The sequence below is a fragment of the Mustela lutreola genome, chromosome 5, assembly GCF_030435805.1.
Source record: "Mustela lutreola isolate mMusLut2 chromosome 5, mMusLut2.pri, whole genome shotgun sequence".
Taxonomy (NCBI): domain Eukaryota; kingdom Metazoa; phylum Chordata; class Mammalia; order Carnivora; family Mustelidae; genus Mustela; species Mustela lutreola.
The window spans coordinates 87,147,369-87,172,273 of NC_081294.1; the positions used below are offsets into that span (position 1 = coordinate 87,147,369).

The window sequence follows — 24,905 nt, forward strand, 5'->3', positions numbered from 1 at the left end:
AGGATTCTATAAATTTGGTACAAAGTACTAGTTCTTAACCTGTACTATAATATTTGAATAAGAACGCCCAATCAATGCATTAGCACTGTGTCTATTTCTTTTCCCTCCCAAATCCTATCATCTTCCTTTAGGTACCTTTATCATCTTTTACTTTGTTACTTAGCCTTCTGTGATTTATTTCTTAGGCTTCACTTTTCTTCTTCTCCTTCCCCCTTTCCCCCCTTAAATAGGCTTCACACCTGATGTGGGGCTTGAACTCAGGACTCTTGAGATCAAGAGTTGCACGCTCTACTGTCTAAGCCAGTCAGGCATCCCTTCACGTTCTTTTTTTTATAGTGTCTTCTGCCTTTGCACTGAAGGCCTTTTTGAGGAAGAATCCAGAATATTTCTTGCTCTAGATGTGTAAGAATCTAAATTTAGGAAAGTGAATTTTGTAGTCAGGAACTACGTTGAGGCTTAAAGATAATATACCTGTTAGCTTATCTATTCTCTTTCTCTTAGACCTTTTAATTTTAATTATTTATGCACAAAATTATTTTTCCCCTTGAACATTCAGCCTTCCATATGGGATCATTTTCCTTCTTCCTGTGGTATATTGTTTAGGTTTTCCTTAGTAGGGATCTTTTCTTAGCAATTGATCTTTGAACAAATTTTTCACTTCTGCCATGATGGTTTTTTCAAGTCCTGTTTATAATCCAAGATTTTGTAAGGTTGATTAGTCCCATCTTCAGCATTTAGGTTCTGTTGTGGATACTCTAAAGTTTTTTTCTTTACTTATTTCTGTGGAAGTGTAGGTTGACATCACCCCTTGCAGATGACCCTTTTCCTTTTGTATTTGTTTTCTTCCTTCATTATAGTAATATTAACATAAGGACCTGTTTACAAGGTAAAGAAGAGAAATGTGTCCTTAATAGGCCATATTAAATTGGAAGTGCTTTTCAGCATGTTTGAATTTTTTTATTTGCGGTATACTGATAGAAGTGTCCTTTGCTTTAACACTTGAATTTCTTTAAGATCTTGGAAACTTTCATACCTTTTGCATTTTCTAGCACCATTCATATCTGATTCTGAGATTAATTAATTAATTAATTTAAAGATTTTATTTGTTTATTTGACAGACCTAGATCACAAGTAGGCAGAGAGGCAGGCGGGGGGCGGGGGGGAGGTGAGGAGCAGGATCCCTGCTGAGCAGAGAGCCCAATGCGGGCTGGATCCCAGGACCCTGGGATCATGACCTGGGCCAAAGGCAGAGGCTTAATCCACTGAACCACCCAGGCACCCCCCAAATTTAATTTAATTTAGAGTTTGAGTATCAGGCTGTTAAGAATTTCTCCTAAATTTGAATTTTAAGTTTTGCTAATTTAAGTAATCTTTTTTTTAAAAACAGTTTAATTCACACTGTCATCATGTATTTACCAGAAGCAATAATTGCAAAATTTAAATTGTTTAGTGTTATTTCTGGCATTCTGGATTCACGTGTTTGAGATCTTTATTCTTAATTTATGTTTTGTTGCCTTGTGTATGTTCTTTAGAAAAGTTATATATTGCTGAGTTAATTTCTGTGTTGTGTGCCTGAAGATTTCTTTCTTAGCCTTTATTTCTTAGGCCTTTAAAGGCCTCCGAGAAGTTGGAATGTTTGCCTTAGTAGGTGAGCCATGTGTTTAACCTATGGGAAGATTTGCTCTTTGCTTTTGGTCCTTGTTCTTTTGTACTTAACCATTAAAATAAATGAAGTATCATACCATCTGTATATTTTGAGGAGTTTGAAGCCTCACATGAGCTTTGAGAGGATCTTTGTGTCCTTACTGATCCCTTTGTAGTTTAATTTTTGAGGTAATTTAGTAGGAAGTTTGGTTTAGTTTGAGGTTGGGTATCCTCACAAACATGTAGGCAACTCAACATCTCACAGGATCTGTCTTACTTAATATATTATGCTAATTTTGATTTAGATTTTCTCAGCTTTCTCCCCTTAAATTCATTCTTTTACTCTAAGCTCTCCAACTATGAAACTGATACTTTGAGAATTTTTCTAAGGGAGGAAAGACATACTTCACCACAGTAATTGTGAACATGCTCACATGTAATACCTACACTAACTGAACTCTAGGGGTATGTATAAACTAAACTTTGTGGGCAGTCTTTCATATTTTAACAGCTGCAGTTTTCTTGAGAAAAAGGTTTGAGTTAGCAGCTATTTTCCCTAGTACTAGCTTCAGAAGGATTGCATTCATTGCCCTGTAACTTTTGCGTAATACCTTCATTGTAGTTAGGTGGCCAATAAATATTTGAATGACTTAGTATTGTGAAAATAGAATTCTGTTTTCTGTTAGCCATAACATTAGTAGAAATTTAGAAATAGAGGGACTATAGTTCCTTGCTTATTGATAATGACTTATATGATGAGATGAGAATGAGAAGGAATTAGGAAAAATGTCTTTTTAAAATAGAGAAGGCAAAATAAAATGTACTTTATCTCCCAAATCTTAGGTGCAACTAGGGTGAAATTTGCATTTAAAAAAATTTAAAATATGTTAGAATGTACGTTAATCTTGGTTTAGTCACAGTTAACATTTGAGGCCACTCTTGAGCTGAAATCATGTTACTTGACATTGCTCAATTCTTGCTATATTCTGTTTGATTATGTTATAGCTTTATTTCTGAAACAGGAATATAGCTTATACTTATTTAGCTTAATTATTTCACCCAGGCAGCAGCTATTATTTCTAAATATAATCAAGGTTTGGAATATGTTGTTTTTTTGGTGGTTTAATTTTATGTGTATAACTCTGGCTCGTGCTTTATTTATGCAGAATATCCTCCGAATCCTAAATCTAGAGCTCCAAGGATGCTGGTCATTAAGAAAGGTAATACAAAAGACTTACAGCTATCTGGATTCCCAGTGGTAGGAAATCTTCAGTCACAACCAGTTAAGAACGGGACTGGTCCAAGTGTTTATAAAGGCTTAGTCCCTAAACCTGCTGCTCCACCTACAAAAGTAAGTTCTGAATTGTTAAAATGCAAGTTTTAAGTTGGTACCAGTTGAGTTACTTTAGGAAAAGAATGTTAAAAATTTTACACCAAAGTGAGGGGGTGGTTGGTGGGGTGCTTACTTCAGGTAAAAAGAGTTGGCTCATTGTGTGTCATTAATTTTAGTTACCTTTTAAATGGTGTGTGTGTTTGTCCATGTATATGTTTCTTGTTTCATTAGTAGTAAATGAAATCTAAAATTTTGTGTTGCCAGATAAATCTGTGACTTGTACTTAATAATGTATAGTGCTGTTTCCTTGATGTTTAGTTTTAGGGTTTTTTGTGCTTCCACTTGTATTTTACTGATAATAGACAAAGCAAACCTAACTTGAGGTTAATAAAACTTTGAAAAAATAGCAGTGCAGCCGGATGTTTTTATCTGAATGCCAGGCTTTGGTTTTATTTGCAGAAAAAGATAAAAGAGAAATATGTAGGAATGATTAAGATGTAATATGAAAATAATTGTTTTATGAGTTGCATGTAGTCATTTTTTTTTATAGGGTTCACTTTGTTGTTTTCAAAGCTGTTTTTGAAACACATTAATGTTTGTATGTTTTTCTTTAGCCTGCACAATGGAAAAGCCAAACTAAAGAAAATAAAGTTGGGACTTCTTACCCTCATGAGCCTACATATGGCGTTGGCAACTTCAATGCTTTTAAATCAGCTGCCAAGAATTTTAGTCCATCAACAACTTCAGTGAAAGAGGTATGTCATCTGAAATTATTCCCGAGGAATGCAGCATATTTTAATCATGATAATTAACAGTGAACAGAAGGTATAGATTCATTAAATGAATACATTAAAATGAGATTTTTTCCGCTCTTTCGGAAGACTTGGTTCAGATACTTTGCTCTGCGCTAGTTGTTTTTGCACTTTTAAGTAGGAATAATTCAAATATTTTAAAACAAATTTCACAAGTATCCTGAAATGTAGGGAAAATAATACAATGAAATGCCCACTTAACCATCAGCCACAAGCGCAGATTTTTAAAATAATTATGACAATTTGAATTTTGACGTTTGTGATAGTTAATGCTATGCTGTAAGATTGAATCTTGACTGAAAATGAGGATTTGTATCATATAATATTTCAGGGATGTTGGACATTTTATTAATGTTAACACTCAAGGGGCCAGACAGAAGAGGAAGAGAAAGATGCATATTTTAGGGACTTTGAATGCCAAGTAGCTTAAGTATCTCTGTCATTTGACCAAGTTTCTGAAGCTTCTAGACCAGGCACTTCCTCGATTAGTTTACTAATCATTTGTTTCTATGTTGCTCCACTGTAAATTGCTCTATGTACTGTATTGGAACATCGAAGCCTATCATTTACTGGTTTTCATTTATTGGTTTTTAGTAAACCAGTAAATTCAGAAATTTAGAACTAGAATGAGAGGACCAGCATTCTCAGCTGGTAATAGATTCCTTATGGTCTGTGGACATTATTGCCAACAGGCATTACGGTAGTTTTCCTTGGCTAAAAATCTCTGTGTCACAGAGATTTTAACATTCTATTTTCTGTTGTATTCCACTGTTAAAACAAAACACCAAAAACAAAGAACTCCAGTGCATGTCCCTCTCCACCTCCCTCCTCTCCTACCGCAAACATTTTCCTTGGTGAAATCCTACCTGATAAACTCTGTGTGTATCTCTTTGTAAATAATTATAAAATAGATTTTATTGGAGTTACTAGAACCTTAGAACTCTGTGGAACACAGATTTAAAAACCATGTATATGGGCATATTTAAATAGGTTTGGGTTTTGTTTTATTAAAATTATATTTAAGCTTTTAATTTAGAATAATAGTTGTTAGTAATATCAGACCTTAATTGTTTTATGGGATAAGAAAAAGATTTTTTTTTTTTGAAGAAGGTTCTTTTGTTTACTCATTCAGTGGGATAAATAAAACAGGGATAGAGAAAAATAGACTTTAAAATCAATTTTGTATTGTGAATAGGGTGAAATAGGAAATTGTAGTTATTGATATTGTCTATATATTTATTAATATTTCTATTTTTTTTTCTTAGTGTAATCGCTCAAATTCCTCTTCACCTGTTGACAAACTTAATCAGCAGCCTCGTCTAACCAAACTGACACGTATGCGCACTGATAAGAAGAGTGAATTTTTGAAAGCATTGAAAAGGGACAGAGTAGAAGAGGAGCATGAAGATGAAAGTCATGCTGGCTCAGAGAAGGTATTGAATTAGCAGTAACTCTCTGTTTGACATTAACATGTCATTGAAGTATTTGGGCAGATATCATTGAAGACCTTTGAACAAACTTTAATCAAAATGGTCATCTCCCTGAAAGCAAGGCTAGTTTACTATTTATATAAAGAATGACTTCTTTGGGGCGCTTGGGTGGCTCAGTGGGTTAAGCCTCTGCCTTTGGCTTGGGTCATGATCTCAGGGTCCTGGGATTGAGCCCCACATCGGGCTCTCTGCTCAGTTGGGGAGCCTGCTTCCCTGTCTATCTCTTTCTGCTGCTCAGCCTACCTGTGATCTCTCTGTCAAATAAATAAATAAAATCTTAAAAAAAAAAAAAAAGAATGACTTCTTTTCTGAAATAGCTTTTTATCATTCTATTGTTCTGTGCAAAAATGTTTTCTTTGTTGTCTGTCTTGCCTACCTTCATCCTTTGTATTTGCCTTTGTTGAATAAAGTGAAGACATAGAGTCAGAAAACTGTGGGTATCCTTCACAGCTTAGTTTTATATCTTCTGAGAAGTTCTCCTAAATTTAATGATTATAATACTTATGTATTATATCTGGAAATCTAACCAAAATCTATTAAAGTTTCAACAGCTGTATTTTCTAACTCATTCTTTTTTTTAACTCCCTAAAAATCAGGATGATGATTCATTTAATTTGCATAACAGCAATAGTACTCACCAAGAAAGGGACATAAATCGAAACTTTGATGAAAATGAAATTCCACAGGAGAATGGCAATGCCTCTGTAATTTCCCAGCAGATCATTCGGTCTTCTACCTTTCCACAAACTGATGTTCTTTCCAGTTCACTTGAGGCAGAACACAGGTTAGTATTCATTTTTACTTTTTTCTCTGCATGTTTTACATCCAGGATTTTGAGTTTAGTATAGAAATGTTGTAATTTATTTAACAGTTTCATTGGGCTGTTTACCACAAATTTCCCTCATTTTAAGTGTACAGTTAAGGTTTTTGGTGTATTCAGAGCTGTGGAACTGTCATCACATTCTGATTTTATATTTCTGTCTCCTCTAAAAGAAAAACCTGTGCTCAATTGCATTTCTCCCTTTTCCTCTATGTCCTAGGCAACTACTAGTCTATTTTCTTTATAGATTTGCCTTTGCTGGATATTTTATATAAGTAGAACCATATATTTGATGTTTTATGTCTGGCTTCTTTCATTCACTTAGCATAAGCTTTCAAATTCATGTTGTAGCATGTGTCACTACTTTGTGTGTCTTTATTAACAGTACACTGTATGGCTCTATGACATTTTCTTCAGTTTTGATGGGTATTGAGTTGTTTGTATTTGGTGAGTATTCTGGATAATGCTACTATAGGATCATTTATGTACAACTTTTTGTTTGGACATGTTTTTGATTCTTTGGGTGGGTGGATGTCAGGAGTAGAATTGCTAGGACATAAGCGCTTCATTTTGAGACTCCCAAGCTATTTTCCAAAATGGCTGTACCATTTTACATTATCATCAACAATATATCAAGGTTCCAGTTTCTGCATATTTTGACCAACATCTGTTACCATCTGTCTTTGATTAAGCCATTCTAATGGATATGAAGTGGTATCTTTTTGTGGTTTTTAATAATGCATTTCCCTTAAAAATTAGTGTTGACTGTTGAGTATCTTCATGTTCTTATTAGCCATTTGTATGTCTTCTGTGAAGATATATCTGTTGAAATTCTTTGCCCATTATTAAATTGTATTATATGTCTTATTATTGACTTGTGTAAAAGTTCTGTGTATATTTTGAATACAAGTCCTTAATCATACATAATTTGTAGAATTTTTTCCCATTCTGAGTTGTTTTTTCACTTTTTCAGTGGTGTCTTTTGAAATGCAAAACATTTAACCTTTGATGAATCATTTTTATCAGCGTTCCCCATTTTATTCCTTTTTGCATGTTTTGTGCATGATGTGAGGTGTAGGGGTCCAACTTAATCTTTTTCCATGTGGATATCTAGTTGTCTCAATATGTGATTTATTTTTTATTGCAAACTTTCAAGAGCACTTTGTGCTTCTGTTGTTATATTCTTTTTTTTTTTTTAAAGATTTTATTCATTTATTTGACAGAGAGAGATCACAAGTAGGCAGAGAGGAGGAAGCAGGCTCCCCGCTGAGCAGAGAGCCCGATGTGGGACTCGATCCCAGGACCCTGAGATCTTGACCTGAGCTGAATGCAGCGGCCCAACCCACTGAGCCACCCAGGCGCCCCTTCTGTTATTATATTCTTTTTTTTTTTTTTTTTAAGATTTTATTTATTTATTTGACAGAGAGAGATCACAAGTAGGAGAGAGGCAGGCAGATAGAGAGGAGGAAGCAGGCTCCCTGCTGAGCAGAGAGCCCAATGCGGGGCTCGATCCCAAAACCCTGAGATCATGACCTGAGCCGAAGGCAGCGGCTTAACCCACTGAGCCACCCAGGCGCCCCTGTTATTATATTCTTAAAACAGTTTTTAAATGGGTAACCCTTAAGTGAGTTAGTCTAAGAATTGAAGAGTATTAAAGTCTAGAGTGAACTTTTATGTTTTTTTCTTCCCATGATTCTAAAATTAAGAGCAGTATTTTGGTAGAAATGATTTACTCTTCATGTGGTCTTGAAATAAACCTTTGGCTCATTGCTCAGAGGGGAACCTGCTTCTTCCTCTGCTGGCTGCTCCCCGTTTGTGTTCTTGGTTTTTTTTTTTTAAATGTTCTTTAGGACCAGGCTCAGTGTGGAGTGATACTTCTTAACAGTCTCTGTGGTTGACTTGACTTTCTGTTTAGTTAGGTGTTATTTCTTTTAGAACTTCTTTTAATTCTAAGACAGTGGGTACGTAGGCTATACCTACTGTGGAATAATTTTTAAAAATTTATATTAAAGACCCCTTTATATGTTTGTCTTTCTGGCCCAATTCTTACATTATTTTTAATTTCTATGATGGTTTTTGTTCCCCTTTACCAGATTATGTCTTGCTCTTTTTCAATGTGGCTATAACTATTGTGTTTGAGAATACAGGCATTTGTTTTAATTTTGTAATCCTCCTATACTAATTTGGGCTTCCTTTTACCTAAAATAATTTATTGGGTGTATGATAAACGTGAATGCCCATTTGATGAGAGTTAATTTAACTAGATTAGTTGTAAGCTAACTTAACTAGGTAGTATCTTTAAATTTAGTTGTTTGGGCAACTATATTTTGTTACTCTGCATTTAGTCTAATGAATGGATCAGTAACCATACTTTTTATTTCCGCCCAAAGGGTAGGATTTCTTTACCTCATGAGATTTGTGACTCTTACTGTAGGCTGAATGCTGGCTGCAGTGTCATATGTGCAAAAACTAGCAAACCTTAATTCCTTTTAAAAAAGATAGGCATAAATAGACATTTCAGTATTTTTCTAATAGAAATATTATATACCTCCTTTGAAGCTGCTCTTCTGTAGTATGGATATAATTCATGAAAACTATTTATCTACTGAACAGGGATCCTTCCCTGTGTCTCTCTCTTTTTTTTTTTTTTTTTTTTTTTTTTTTTTTTTTTTTTTTACAAGTAGTGTTTGTGTGAGCCACCTGGGTGCCTCAGTTGGTTCAGTGTCCCAACTCTTGATTTTGGCTCAGGTCATGATTTCAGGGCGGTGAGATCAAGACCCTTGTTGATTTTTGCAGTGAGCTAGTACCCATATGAACATCCTTGTATTTATATCCTTAAACATTTATGTAAGTGTGTTTATAAAACAGACTACTAGGAATGAAGTTGATTGGTCAAATGGCACACATAATTAAAATAATCAGATTCTGCCATGCTAGTACCCAAAGATACGTTTTCCAGTTCCCATTCTCACCAGTAGTCATTTAAATATTTCTAGTCAGACAGTTGATAGAAGAGAACAAGTCTTGTGCAGAAGTGTACAAACCAGATGTTCTAATGATAGTAAAAGATGAGTTCTCTTTTAGGGAGATACAGCATATAGGCAATAAAAGAATAAAGATAAATTACCTACTTGTAGAAACTGTTAAGGCTGTAATAAAAGTTGAAACTTAATAGTAAAGTTGAAAGTTAGGACCTTTTTGTTTCGTATTTGCCTTCAGTATTTTCTAGCAAAAGAAGGTTGAGTCACAGTTACTTAGAAAGTACTCTTATGACCCCAATACCAATAATGAATGATTTAGTGTTGTTAATTCTTCATCTGCAGACATAGTGTAAAAAGTGTTTCGGTCGTTTCTTCTTTGGTTCATGGAGGTACAGGGAAGACAGACTTGTCAAAACCATACCTCGACAGATTTTGGTCTTCTGCTGACTACTAACGGGAGAAAATAGAATAGAATTGAGGAACTAAGCCAAATAGAGCCAAGAAGAAGAGATCTAAAATTGGAATAAACTCTAGGAGGGTTGGTGAGGAACCCATGCTACATGAAGAGATTATCAGTGTTGACTACCTGAACACACACACACACACACACACACACGTATATATACACACACACATATATGTGTGTGTGTATATATATCTTTTTTTTTTTTTTTTTTTTTTTTTTTTTTTTTTTAATATTTTTTATTATTTTTTTATTTTTTTTATTTTTTTTATTTTTTTTTAAAAGATTTTATTTATTTATTTGACAGAGAGAAATCACAAGTAGTCGGAGAGGCAGGCAGAGAGAGAGAGACGGAAGCAGGCTCCCTGCTGAGCAGAGAGCCCGATGCGGGACTCGATCCCAGGACCCTGAGATCATGACCTGAGCCGAAGGCAGCGGCTTAACCCACTGAGCCACCCAGGCGCCCTATATATATCTTTTTAAAAAACTTTATATTTAATGTTGCACATGCTAAAAAGGATTCCAAGTCAATAAAAAGAGGACATAACCATTTTAATTTAAATTTCTTACCATGAGTTTTCTTTCTGCTTTGTATAGTGTAAGTGTTCTACATTAATACATTGTTTTTTTGAGGTAGCAAAGGTAATGCCTTCTTTTAGATTTTGGGTTTTATTTCTCTGAAAATGGAGTGGTATTTCTTCTCTATGGCTTCAGATTTCCTATGAACTTTGTGATTCTTAAGTTATGTGCATATTAAGTACTTAACATTGGATGAATTTAATGAAGCAGGTGTCAGTGATATAGTTTTCAAGGATGACAATTCTTAGTTCATATGTATAATCTAAAATATAAAATGAAAAATACATGAAACATAAAATATTACAAACCTAGTTTTGTTGTCAGGTTTCAGTATATCATCATCATAGGATAGCTTGAACGTTAAGGGTGGGGGATAGTTGTTGAAAGCATCAAATGAGTGCCAAAGAAATTCAAGGGAGTTTGGGATGATCTCCTGACTTTAGTACCAGTCAGAGTAATTAAGAGCTAAATCTTTAAAGGTGAGACATTACTAGGACAATGAGGGTGTGAAATGGATATTTAGAGTTAAATACATACCTGGTTTGTTTAGGGCCAGTGAGTGAGCTATCTTGAGGGAGTGTGTAGTCCTTAATGGAATTAGAATGAAATTGAAGAGCCAGGGCCTTTGAGATCTATTCCAGCTTCTTTATTGCTTGAGATGAAGAAATAGCTCAGAGAAGTGGCTTCTGTACCTGTTTATGATAGAGTAGGAATTGTGACCCAAGTCCTCTGCTTCTAAACCTATGTTTTTTCAAATGTAAGAAATGTGAATTTGTGGTCATTGGTGTTAAGGAGTTTGTTCTTTAGGAAGTGGAAAGCAATTGGAAACACTCAGCAGAGTATTATGAAAGTGTAAGGTGGTGTATGGGTGACTTGGTAATAGTTTGAAAAAGCAAAGGTGTCCAGATCACTGTCACAGTATATTACTAACTGTGGAGCAAAGTATTTGTTTTGAAAGCTATTCCAGAAAGTTAACAGTTATACCCACTGGAAGGGAGGGGAAATGTGTGAGATTGGACATTTAGGTATGCTTGTCTTTTATACAATTTGAAATAATTTGTTTCATTTGCATTATTGTTTAGTAAACTTGCAGTTAACTAAAGGATCTAGCAAAAGCAGTTAGATTGTTTTACCTATCTAGATCTGTAGGCTCTGAACTAGGTGACATTGGGAATGGAAATGCCATTCCATAAGAAGTCATCTGAGTTGAAGAGTGAAGACACTGTTGGAAAAAAAAAGTGTTAAACGATTAAAAAGAATGAGAGAAATAGTATAATTGACAGTGATTTTGTGACATTTTGGTCTAGAGGGTTTGGTGCAATATAAACTAACTTGGAAGGAGGAAACCAGAATTCTCTTTGCTTCTTTGCCATCAAGTAAGCCAGTTATTTTACTATATTGTCTTGATTCTTTATATGTAAAATATGGATGTTATATTAAATTTTATTCAGATTCTCTGAGCACTGATATTCTGTGAGATTATTGAAAAGGTACAAGACCTTTGTTGCAGGCTCAAGTTGAAAGTTGAGTAGGTATGAATGGAATAACAAATACGTAAAAGAGATAATTGGTTTTTTAAAGATTTTATTTATTTATTTGACACAGAGAGTGAGATCACAAGTAGGCAGAGAGGCAGGTGGGGGGTGGGGGGAGAAGCACGTCCCGCTGAGCAGAGAGCCAGATGTGGGGCTCTATCCCAGGACCCTGAGATCATGATCTGAGCCAATGGCAGAGGCTTAACCCACTGAGCCACCCAGGTGCCCCTTAAAGGTGCCCCTTATTTATTTATTTGAAGAGAGATAATTATTAAAAAACTAATACAGACAGACCAATACAATATATGTAGCTGTATAAGAAACAAACTTTGAAATAGTTAAGTCAAATGCATCAGCTGTGACTATGATTTTCATATTTGTCTGACTGGAGAAAAGTCCTTGGTCCCTGCTAATGATTTTTTTTTTCTTAGACTCTCTGTGCCTAAGATGGAGGTATTCTCTTAAAAATTGGAAAGAAAACAGAATTGCCATATTATTTATTTCATTTACTTAGGTCCTAGTTAAGAGCTTTTAAAAAAGTGGTCTTTCTGTTACTGTAGAACACAATGCCCCTTTCACACTGAAATATGTGTTGAGGTTGATGACTGGCATACACCTGAGAGGTAATATCAACAGGTAAATACACTGTAAAATGTAAGGTGGGGATAAGATAGCTCAGTTGTTCAAAGCAAAAAAACGTAATGTGGGGGCACCTGGGAAGCTCAGTGGGTTAAAGCCTCTGCTTTCCTTTCAGGTCATGATCCCAGGGTCCTGGGATTGAGCCCTGCCTCAGACTCTCTGCTCAGCAGGGAGCCTGCTTTCCCCCCCCCTCTCTGCCTGCCTCTGTCTACTTGTGATCTCTGTCAAATAAATAAATAAAATCTTAAAAAAAAATGAGTAGCTAAGAATATGATAGACTGTGGGGATATTAAAGAAAACCAGGATAAATATTGCTTTTACTTTTAGTTTACATTTTTAGCAGTTTTTTATTTTAGTTTCTGAGCTAGACACCCTTCTGCAAATTTCCAGCTTGGAGAACCTCTGACAAAGTTTAAAGCAGTTGCAAGGTTCATTCTAAATCTTAATTAACACAGTTTTTTGGGCTTTAATCTTAGTTGCTCATTTTCAGAAAGATTGAAAGCATAGAGTAAAAGAGTGTGTTTATGTGTCTCGAGGACTTTTTATAATGGATATGGATGGTGTTTTCTTGCACACAGTGTAAATGGTAGTATCCTACTTGGGTGAAGCTCTAAATTAAATTTACCTATTTCCCTACCTTTTCAGATTGTTAAAGGAGATGGGCTGGCAAGAAGACAGTGAGAATGATGAAACATGTGCTCCCTTAACTGAGGATGAAATGAGAGAATTCCAAGTTATTAGTGAACAGGTGAGAAGACCTGTATCATACAAGTTCACTTTACATTGCCTTTCCTTAATCAGAACAACATATTAAGCATTTTTTAAGGGAAGGGAGGTTTTATACCTTTCTATTTGGGAATTTATTAGACACCACAATATATGTCGGAATTGCCTTTGTTTTAAACCAGTCTGCAGTGCTTGGGAATTAATATAAATAATATGTCTGTGATTTGTCATGTTTCTGACTTTTTTTGTTTAAATATGTGGGGATAAGTAAAAAGCATCAGTAGCTTTCCAAGTATTGCTTCATCTTTTATCCTTCTCCTTGCATAAGAATATTTCAAGTTCTGAAACATCTTTTTGTTTCCAGTCTCCTTTTTGAAAGAGTATTAGGAAATGTTTGATAGAATTGGAATTGCTGGACCATGTGGTCATCTGTGTTTAACTTTTTGAGGAACCACCCATAACCATTTTTCCACAGAAGCTGCACCATTTTATATACCCACCAGTGATGCTCAAGAATTTATCTTACCTTACCTTACCTTACCTTATCTGTTTGATAGGAGCTATACTAATGATTGCCAAGTAGGTATCTCACTGTGGTTTTAATTTGCACTTCAGTATTGGTTAATAGTGATGTTGAGAATCTTTGCTTGTACTTACTGGCCATTTGTGTACCTCTTTGGAGAAATATGTATTCAGGTACTTTGACCATTTTTAATCAGGTTCTTGTGGAGTTGTGGTATTTCTTTATATATTGTGGATTTTAACTCCTGTTTCTACATGATTTACAAATACTTTTTCACATTCCATAAATAGTCTTTTTACTCTCTTGATTATATTCTTTGATGCATAAAAGTTTTAAATTTTTGATGGGGTCCTGTTTATCGATTTTATTCCTTAGTTCCCCCTACTTTCACTGTCTTATTACAGAAATCCATACCACACTGAATGTCCTGAATCTTTTTTCCCCTGTGTTTTCATTTTTTTTTTTTTTAAGATTTTATTTATTTATTTGATAGGCAGAGAGAGAAAGGAGGAAGCAGGCTCCTCGCTAAGCAGAGAGCCCGATGTGGGGCTCGATCCCAGGACCCTGAGATCATGACCTGAACTGAAGGCAGAGGCTTTAACCCACTGAGCCACCCAGGCGCTCCTCCCCTGTCGTTTCTTAAATCTGTGATAGATAGTTTTGATTCTTAGGTTTAAGTCTTTGATCCATTTGTGTTAGTTTTGTTTGTGTTGTAAGGATCTGCCTTCATTCTTGTGGATGTATCTGTCAAAACTTTGTCAAAAATCATTTGAGTATGCAGTTTCTTCTTGAAGAATACAGATTTCAGTTGCATGAGTCTACTTAGATGCCGATATTTTCCAGTACTGTACATATATTATCTCTTACAATCGTCTTAACATTTTCACTTTTTACCTTTAAGAATGCTGTATATAATAAATATAACATAGAAAATATATATTAATTGCTTTCTGTTATCTATAAGGCTTCCTAGTCAACAGCAGACTGTTAGTAGTTAAATTTGGGGGAAGTCCAAAGTAATGCATGGATTTTTGACTGCATGGAGTGAAGGGGGCATGTTGGTGCCCCTAACCCTTGTATTGTTAAGGGATCAACCATCAATGAAAGGGTTTATTTCTGGGCTTTGTATTCCACTGGTTTTTTCTGTGTGATTTATTTTTTTATTTTTTATTTTTATTTTTTTGGCCAGTACCACATTGTCTTGATGACTTCACCTCTGAAATAAGTTTAGAAACCAGGAAGAATGAAAGTTCCAATTTAGTTGTTGTTGTCGTTATTGTTTGTTTGTTTGTTTGTTTGTTTTTTTAAAGATTTTATTTATTTGACAGACAGACATCACAAGTAGGCAGAGAAGCAGGCAGAGAGAGAGGAGGAAGCAGTTTCCCTGCTGAGCAGAGAGCCGATTCGGGGCTCGATCCCAGCTGGGATCATGACCTGAGCTGAAGGCAGAGGCTTTAACCCACTGAGCCCCCCAGGCGCCCCTTAGTTGTTGTTTTTTTTTTTTTTTTTTTTTTTTTAAAGATTTTATTTATTTATTTGTCAGAGAGAGAGCGAGCGAGAGTGAGCACAGGCAGACAGAGTGGAAGGCAGAGTCAGAGGGAGAAGCAGGCTCCCTGCGGAGCAAGGAGCCCGATGTGGGACTCGATCCCAGGACGCTGGGATCATGACCTGAACCGAAGGCAGCTGCTTAACCAACTGAGCCACCCAGGCGTCCCCTTAGTTGTTGTTTTTAAAGATTATTTTGGCTATTTGGAAACCCTTGAGATTCCATATGAATTTTAGGATTGGTTTTTCTACTTCTGCAGAAAATACCTTTGAGATTTTGGTAGGGATTGCATTTATTCTGTGGATTGCTTTGGATGTAATAGTCACAGTCCAGGAGTATGGACTGTCTTTACATATGTTGGTGTTCTTTAAGTATTTGCAGCAGTGATTTATAGTTTGCATTGTAGAAATTTTTGGCCTTTTTTGGTTGTTTATTCCTTATATTTATTTCTAAGTTTTTATTCTTTTTAATACAGTGGTAAATAGAATTGTTTTCTTCTTTCCTTTTTGGATTATTCATTGTTAAGGAAGCACAACTGACTTTTGTGTGTTGATCATAAGTGTGCAACTTTGCTATATTCGTTCTTAATATGTGGAATCTTCAGAGTGTTCTACGTATTAAGGTCATGTCATCTGTGAACAGATAATTTTACTTCTCCCATTTTACATTTCTTCCCAGATTAAATTTTATATTCAGAAGTTCTTAGTGCCTCATGTTATTTTTCATAACATGGTTGTGAAGTTAATGATGTGTAGTAGTTTTAAGGGGTCTTTTTTTGGTCTTGTGTTTTATACTTAATATTTTACATAAAAACGTTGACTTTAAGTGCACTGTGGGATGAGTTTTGACAGATGACAGATGTATAACAATCATCCCCCCTGGCATTCAATTCTTCTACTCCCAGCTATAGTCCTTGACAGACATTGATTTGTTTTTGTCACCATATGTCTCTGGAATGTTTTCAGTAATTGAACCAAGTACTGTGTAGTTTTAGATTTGGCTGCTTTTATCCTTTTGAAAATCATCCATGTTTGGTGAATAGTAGTTTACTGTATGGATTTATCAGTTTGTGAATCTGTTTAAACACTGCTGAATCTGGTGAAAGCCATCAAGAGAAAGCCACCAGGTACCATTACCATAAGGTAGTAGTTCCAAGGAACATCAATATTTATCTGACAAAGAGAGTTGGCTTTCACTTTCATGATAACTGGGCAGGTAGATAAAATCCTACAGAGTTATACAAAAAATTTTGTGCATTCTGTATATTGGAAAGCAGTGGTATATAAGTATAATGTCCAGATTATCCTAAACTAATGACATGGATATGTTCATATTAATGAAGACATACCATTTGACAAAAGTACCTGAAAAATCATTAGGGCTTAATGCTATTTATTAAAGGATTTATATTTTAAATGTTAACAGAGGAGACTCTGATTTCAAACTCTGTTTTTAAATTTTGCCCAAGATATTACAGACTTTTACATAGATGAGGTCCTTCATAGAGTAAAATTTTAATGTGGCTAGAGGGATTTCCATGTAAAACAGAATGTGATATCAAAATATTTAAGGTGAGAGCAGGAGAGAGTGAGTCAGTGTGTTGGAGGTATTTCTGTGTGTGTGTGTGTGTGTTTAAGGGATGTGAAACAGTCATTTGTACATCATGGAATAAAGGTGTAGTATAGGGTATACATTGGAAGGGTAGTTTGGAAGATCAGAATCAGATTGATTAGTTGGGAATGTAATAATTAGAGGAGGGAGAAATGATAGTAAAACACGGTCTTGATGAGACTGAGATCTGAAATAGAATCAGTAGGATTTTGAAAATTTTAAGCTCTGGACTGCTAATTGTATTGTTATAAACAAAAATACAGGAGGAGCTAGTTTTTAGGAGGCTTTTAAAAAGAACATGCTAAGTTAGATATTTGTGGGGACAGTGCAGACATTTAGAGAAAAAAATTTAGTTTTTTGTTTTTTTTTTTTTAAGTTTTATTTATTACAGAGTCCACACGATGGGGGGAGAGGGAAAGGGACAAGCAGACTCCGTGCTGCACATGGAGCCCTATAGGGGGTTCCATCCTAGCACCCTGAGATCATAACCTAAGCTGAAGTCAGATTCTTAACTGACTGAGCACCCAGGTGACCTCCCCCTTCTTTAAAATCAGTAAGTTCTGGGGCACCTGGGTGGCTCAGTGGGTTGGAGCCTCTGCCTTCCGCTTGGATCATGATTCCAGTGTCTTGGAATGGAGCCCCGCATCGGGCTCTCTGCTCAGTGGGGAGCCTGCTTTCTCCTCTCTCTCTGCCTGCCTCTCTGCCTACTTGTGATCTGTCTGTAAAATAAATAAATGAAAATCTTTTAAAAAAGTTAATAAAAAATAAAATCAGTAAGTTCTCCAGCTGATTTCGGGCTGTGGAAAGATGAGATAGCATTGATGATAAGTATGTGAAAAGCAAGGATAGAACTTTAGGGGGTGGTAAAGGTGTACCTTTAAGAAAAGGCCAGGTTGTGTTTGTACTCATCGCAGTGACTGAGAACACCAGGGGATGCATACATGCACTTTGGTTTTTCTTAGTAAAGGTGGTATGAGGTCATTTATTCAAAGTGAAGGGGAGGTAGCTTAAACTGTATAATTTAGAAAAGGAAATCTATGGAAAATAGAGAATAGGAATAGGATGGGCAAAAGGAAAATTGAGGGCTAAGATTCTAGACTTGTTATTACTTGTTTGTGAAAGTCTGTAACAAAATTAGCTGTGATGTAAGCAGCTTTTTTTCATTTGGATCATAACCTAACACTCAAGATTTAATGATTAAAAAAAAAAAGAAAAGAGAAAACCTTGTAGAATGTGAAGCTTCTAGACAGGTCCAGATAGTAATATGGGGTGGATTTAGAAGGTTGTATTTAGAGATTTTGGTGTAAATTACTAGAGACTCATTTTTCATGAAAGAAACTCAAAGGACCACAGTTATTAGAGATTATAATGTTACCATTATTAATGTAACTTAGTTTTGTGTCTTTAAATTTTTCTAATTTGGACCAGCACCTCCCCCCCCCCCCCCCCAATTTGTGGTCTTTGGGCCCAGTTCTTATTTACTACCATCTAACCCCTTTAGTTCTGATTTCTCATTTTCAAAAACGGAAGACTATTTTTTCCCCAGTATTAGAATCTCTGCGGTTAAGCAAAGGCTGTATTTGATTTTGTTATTTTGTGGACATAACTTGAATACTTGCCTACTGGAATGGTTTGTATTCTACTTACTCTGTAGTGTGTGAATAAAGCAGTTTGTGGGGTGTGTTGATAGTTCAGTTTGGTCAGAATAATAGTAACAGCTGAATTTTAACAGCTGCTAATTTTATTCTAGTTTGCACTGAAGGTATTTGGTACAACTTTCACTTAAAGAAATGAAAATTTGGAAAGGATTATTTAGTACCTTAACAAGTGATAGGATTATGTCCACACCTACTCTGTCTGGATTGACAATTTATGCTTTTTTCACTATGCTAATAATAAACATTAATTTTATTTATCTGCTTTCTGGTTTGGTAGGTGTTAATTGTGGTTCTCTAAAAGGTAAGGATTTATTCCCAGGGAATAATTTGTTAGAACAGTTGAATCAATTACTGTATTTAACTAGTTTTCCAGAAATGAGTATCATCTGGAATTTTCAGGGTAGAAGACAATTTTTTTAATGTAGTCATGGTTACATTGAATTATTGCAGTATTCTTAATTGATAAGTAACCCCTGGAGGAGGATAGATTATGTATTTAATATATTTATTTTTGATCTTTTAGTTACAGAAGAATGGTCTGAGGAAAAATGGTATTTTGAAAAATGGCCTGATCTGTGACTTCAAGTTTGGACCCTGGAAAAACAGCACTTTCAAACCCACTATTGAGAATGATGACACAGAGACAAGTAGCAGTGACACATCAGATGATGATGATGTGTGAAGGATTTCCTAACAGCTTTAGAAATTTTAGTGTGATACATCTCTCATACAGTTTGGGGTGAATTGTAAAAATGAAGAACTATAATTTATGTAGTAAAGTACCCCATTAGAAGATGATTTTTTTGAGGGACTTCACTATGAAGAAAACCAAGAATGTTGTGTTGGGCTGTGTTGAACATTATTTCTTTGTAAATGAATGTTGTAGAAATGAGGACTTTGGTTGATCCAACATTGACTTTCTTCATCACTGCAGCATTTCTCTGACTAGCAATGTGACGATGTAACAAATGAGATTTTCTCATTTAATAATAAAAAATTGTGTAATGTTTTGCAAAGCTTCTGTCTTAAAATGTCCAGGTCTTAAGAAAAAAGGCAGCTTACACTGTTTTGCTTGCAGAGTCATATCTCTTTCGTACAATGGAAATCCTCAAGTCCACTTTGTGCCCCCCCCACCCCCAAAAGGACAATGTAGCATGTTGGCTAAAACTGGAGCAAAGTGCACTAAAACATTAATTTCCTGAACTCAAGTGTTGTACTAGTCACCTTTTAAAAACATAAATTGCTCTTTAGCCATGTGTAGTTCGGTAAACGTTACAGGAAAGACTTTTGACACACTTTCTTCCAAATTTTAAGAGGTGATTTTCAAGAACTTTATTTGGGTATGTTTTCAGACTAGGACTTTCAGAGATGATGGAAGAGTCTTGTGGGAATACTTATTTTGATAAATTATTACACATGCAGAAAAACTGATCACACTGACTGGATCTGTCCACACATGGAAAATAAACTGGATTTTCAGAATATTGTTGTTCTCTCTAGTGTTCAAGGTTTTGGTTTCTAAACACAAAATGCTTTATTTACTTATTAAAACAAAGTTATACTTTCTTTATTAAAGATAGTGATTACTTTCTTAGTTTACAAAAAGAAAGTTATGGAAAATATTCTTTTTATTATCAAATGCTTAACAAGTTTATTAAATGAATGAATGTTGTTAAATAGTCACTTTATTTTTCACTTGCATATTTTAGAATCATTACTGTTTCATTGCTGACTGGAAGAGTAATTTAGCTCTGTATATTTGTATTTCGCTGTTTCTTGTTTTGTTTACTTGCATTTGCTTATAGCTTTCCTCATCCCATTTCTGTCCATGTTTAAATATATGCTGATTGTAAAGGGTTTAATCTCAGCAAGAATGTAGGTTTTCTATTAGATTAAGCTGATCGTCAGTTTTTTCTTTTAAATTGTATTTTCTCAGAAGGCTGCAGTGGTTTTGCTGTTTCTACCTCAAGGTCCTGCCCAAACTTCCCAGCTTTCAAGAGAAGCCAGATTTTTTGTTCACACTGAGACTGGTGGTGATGGGGAAATTAAAAACAAACAAAAACCAAAAGCACAGTTTTATCCCCACAAAAACTAAGGATGAGTTAGAATGGTTAACAAAGTATTAAATAGATCTTAAAATTACCTTTTTAAATAGATTCTTAAAATACACCACAATGCAATCTAATCATCTAGTGTGAAATGTACTGTCACGTCCCAAGTATGCTTTCACAAAACTCTGTCAGTATCACGTAACGAAATGTTTGGGGGACTCTTAGATTGCACTGTTTGGTTAACAGATAAATGAAATCTATCAGATGTAAAATGTATTTGCTAACATAAGCTAAAAAGGGACCTGAGAAATGTGGTTTACATTAAAAATCTGTTTCGACTGAAGAGCTTTCAGAAAAGATTTCTTAAGAAAATTTTTCTGGCATCTTTTGCTTTACATTCAGATAAATTTTTTTTTAATCTTAATTCTTATCAGTTAAGTAATGTTTATTGTGCATTCATAGCATTGATATGGACTGTGTTTTAGTTTACCTTTTATAAGCATGGTAAGGTACAGTGGTGTGGTTTACTCTCCTTATTAAATGATAGTATCACCAAGTTTGGTTACTGAGTGGGTGGATCCATACAAAGTATTTCAATAGAACCATTACATCTTAGCATAATTTTAACTTGCTCTCTGAATAAGGGGTAGCTGGTAAAGAGTTTGGACCATATTGTTTGAAAGGGAGCTCATAAGTACTAGTTAAATTGGACATCTAGTGTAGAATTGTTGAACTCAAAAATAGGCCATGATGGAGGTCTGAAAAAGAAGTACTTTGGGCTGCTTCATACTCCCATTTCTCCACAGCAGGTTATTTATTTATTTATTTTTAACAGTCCATTTTACTAAAGTATAAATTAACGTAAACTACACATTTAAAGGTATCATTTGATAAACTTTGATTTGTGAAACCATCACTGCAATCAAGGTATTGAACAATACCTGTCACCCCCAGAAGTTTTTTGGTTTCCCCTTCTTTGTAATCCTTCCCTCTTATTACTACCTCCCTCCTTTCAGCACTTCCTCCCCCCTTTTTGGTATGAAATGTAATAAATGAGCAGAAATCTTATGGTAATGGGTTTAAAATAGTATTTCAAAAATTGTATCTTAATTTGCTTTATATTAAGATAAGGATTAGAATTATTTATATTTCCATAAATCTATTTCTATTAAAGTTGAAATAAATGTAGAAGTGTTAACCTGAAAATAATCAGATTGATTTGATAACACCAGATTTATATTAACTATTAAAAATTCAGTGTCTTGAAGGGCCTGATTCCTATAAACAAAAACTTTAAAATCCTTTGTTAGTGTTTATTTTGTACTGTTGTTAGAATATGGTTATATGAACATATCTTAAATTTAGGAATATGTCATAAATGACTTGCTTTTGATTCACAAAAAGCCATCATTAACTTGGCATCACATTCTATTTGGATGCTCCATAATCTCCTACTCATAACTTTATAAAAGATGTTTTATTAAGTGCTTTTATTTGAATCTTCTCATTTGGGTTGTGCCAACAATAATAGGGACCATTAATTCTAAGAAAGAGCCTGCTTGTGGTGGAAACCAGAACTTTTCTCTGAAGTACTGGAGAAGTATTTGGTAAAGAGTATGTCATCTCTTTGTTCTGAATGTAAATTGGGTGAGAACCAAAAGCATCTCTTTACCAGCAACAGGACATAAAGTGGAACAAAAGCCTTGAAATAAGTGAGTGTCCAAGGTTTGGTATTGCAAGTTGCTTTTCCAAGGCCTCAAGTCCCCATCAGAATTTTGAAGTCTGGTGGGTGCCAGCGATACAAAGCCCAGATAATAGCTCAGGTAACAAAAAGCAACAAGTGGTGAAGTTAAATCTCTCAGTAGTGCATACTTCAGGCTAAGTAGGCACAGAGAAGAGGACTTTACTGAAGTTATGTTCTGGAGTGGAGATGAGGGAATCGCGTGTCTGATAGGGGAAAGTGGTAAAATCAGTGTGCTAAATCTGAACCCAGAGGGCGCCTTGGTGGCTCAGTGGGTTAAGCCGCTGCCTTCAGCTCAGGTCATGATCCCAGGGTCCTGGGATCGAGTCCCACATCGGACTCTGCTCAGCGGGGAGCCTGCTTCCCTCCCTCTCTCTCTCTCTGCCTGCCTCTCTACTTGTGATCTCTTTCTGTAAAATAAATAAAATCTTAAAAAAAAAATCTGAACCCAGAAACTAGAGACCAGAAACCCCTTTCAGCTAGTGAAGCTGCAAGGTGATAATGCAGTTAACATACACCAGAGGTGCCGCATGGACTAGAAATCCATAGAATTAGGAATAAGTTGCTGCGGTTAGGACTGAGAACTCTATTGTACCTAATGAGAGGCAGGGCTAAACCGCTTCTAACTGGATCTGAAGTTCAAAATGCCTGCTTTATCCAATATGGGTAAGAAGGGATCTGATCGAAGGTGGAGGATAAGTAAGTGTACATATGAAGGCTACACTAGTTCACATTTTAAATATGACCAATGACTAGTATTTCTTGAATCTGTGACTTCTCAGGTTAATTCATAAATAGACTAAAATGAGGATCTGCTAGGCCAGGCTCTGCTGAAAATACAAAGAATAAAAACCCCTGTGCTGAAGTTGATCACAGCCTGGTAGGAAAACCTTGGCAAATTAGTTTTCAAGTATGTGTAATGTATAGGGTTAGTGTAGGGCAGGGTCAGAGGGCTAAGATAGGCTTTCCAGAGGACATCATTGCTTATTTATTTATTTATTTTTTTAAGATCTTATTTTACAGAGATCACAAGTAGAGAGGCAGGCAGAGAGAGAGGAGGAAGCAGGCTCTCCACGGAGCAGAGAGCCCAATGTTGGGCTCAATCCCAGGACTCTGGGATCGTGACCTATACCGAAGGCAAAGGCTTTAACCCACTGAGCCACCCAGGCGCCCCTCATAGCTTGGTTTTAACAAATGAACAGTTTACTAAGGCACAGAGGGCAGAAGGGAATCTTAGGCAAAGGAATTGGCCTGTGCAAGGGCATCCTACTGCCAAAGACGTTCAGGAAACCTTAAGGAGTTAAGTATAAGTATAGGAGCAGGAGAAGGAGGTAAGGCTGTAAGGGACCAGATCACCAAGAACCTAGTTGACCATGCTGACCAAACTTTGATTTTACCCTGCAGGCAGGGAGGAAACTTCAGACATTAAAACTGGACCGCCAGACTCAGTGTTCCTTCTGTTTAGCTTGAAAAATCCTTGAACGTGATTGCTTAAAACTGCAGGGACAGGGGGCATTTGGCTGGCTCAGTTGGATGCATGCATCTCTTGATCTTGGAGTTTGAGTCCCACATTGGGTATAAAGATTACTAATAGAAATAATAAAACCCCACAGCAACAGGTGGAAGTGTTAACTTGTGAATGCCTCATTCCAGGTGTGACTTTAGTTGAAGAGTTGCCTAGGTAAAGGAGTGTGTGTTCGCAATGAAAGAGGCAAACTGTTGCTGGTATGTTAGGGGTAAGTGGCCTGCTTTAGAGAAATTCCCCAAGGCAGTCCATCAGTAATACCTTCCATAATGACTTAAGAAAAATGAGGTTCTAAGAAGTAATTTTTCTCTTTTATAAGTAAGCCTTTTTTTCTGTGTCCAAAGTAAATCTGAAAGTTTACTAAAAATTTTGGGAAATTGCCATAAACATAATGTAGTGTTAGTGAATGAGGAAACCTGAAGATAAAAAGGTGTGGCCCTTCCTCAAGAAACATGATTATTTAACCTATATTAATGTTTGTCTATATAACAGTCCAGGGAAAGTAAGTCTTGGGTTCTTTGCACAGGTAGCTAGGCACATTCCAGAATACCTGAAAAAAAAATTTTATTTTTCAAAAATTTGTTTGAATAGTCATTTCTAAAAATATACTGAATTTACATTTAAAATGTATTCAAACTCTTCATGGTTCATGCACTTTTGTATGCTTTATTTCACAATTGAGAGGAAAGAAGGGATTCTACAACTTTTTAAACAGTCACCTCAAAGACTAAGAAGAGCTACTGTCAAAGATAATTAAACATATATCTTGACTTAGGAGGACCAAAAGTATTCTAAAAATGCTTAAAGCAATGGCAGCATCACCAAAATCATTCACACATTGAGCATCTGCCTTCTCAGTGCCTAGCATTGTCCCACATGTTTGTGAATACAGAGTCTACCAATGTGACTACTCTGAAGGGAACATTAGTCTTTTGGATGGTACAGTTCCACTGTGTCTGTCTGCTAAGACATAAAAATCACACTTTCTTTTCTAAGATGTGACATTAGTGAAAAAATTTGAGAGTAATATCAGTTGTTTGCCATGAGGTTTAGCTATTGATTTGGTGGAGAAGAGATCTACAGGAATTCCAGTTGCTAACTGACAAATTTTCAAGCTGTTCTTTTTGACTTGGAGGTAATTATGAAGAGAGGTTAGATTCTTCTGGAATGTCTCTCTTTGCAGGCTGAATGGCTGCTGAGGGGTATTTGTCTTGCTCTAGATTAGCAT

At 35.6% G+C, this 24,905-nt stretch overlaps 1 protein-coding gene across 2 annotated transcripts in view; it reads left to right on the top strand.

Moving 5' to 3' along the window:
* The window catches only part of GPBP1 (GC-rich promoter binding protein 1), a 76,461-nt gene extending 56,619 nt beyond the window's left edge, over positions 1-19,842 (top strand). For both annotated transcript variants that reach the window (XM_059175031.1, XM_059175032.1), the window contains 6 exons: positions 2,811-2,995; positions 3,592-3,732; positions 5,055-5,222; positions 5,876-6,063; positions 12,942-13,044; positions 18,884-19,842. In XM_059175031.1, the coding sequence (XP_059031014.1) occupies positions 2,811-2,995; positions 3,592-3,732; positions 5,055-5,222; positions 5,876-6,063; positions 12,942-13,044; positions 18,884-19,042 (944 nt within the window). In that variant the 3' untranslated portion in view covers positions 19,043-19,842. The remainder of the gene's footprint in view (positions 1-2,810; positions 2,996-3,591; positions 3,733-5,054; positions 5,223-5,875; positions 6,064-12,941; positions 13,045-18,883) is intronic.
* Positions 19,843-24,905: the final 5,063 nt, after the last annotated feature.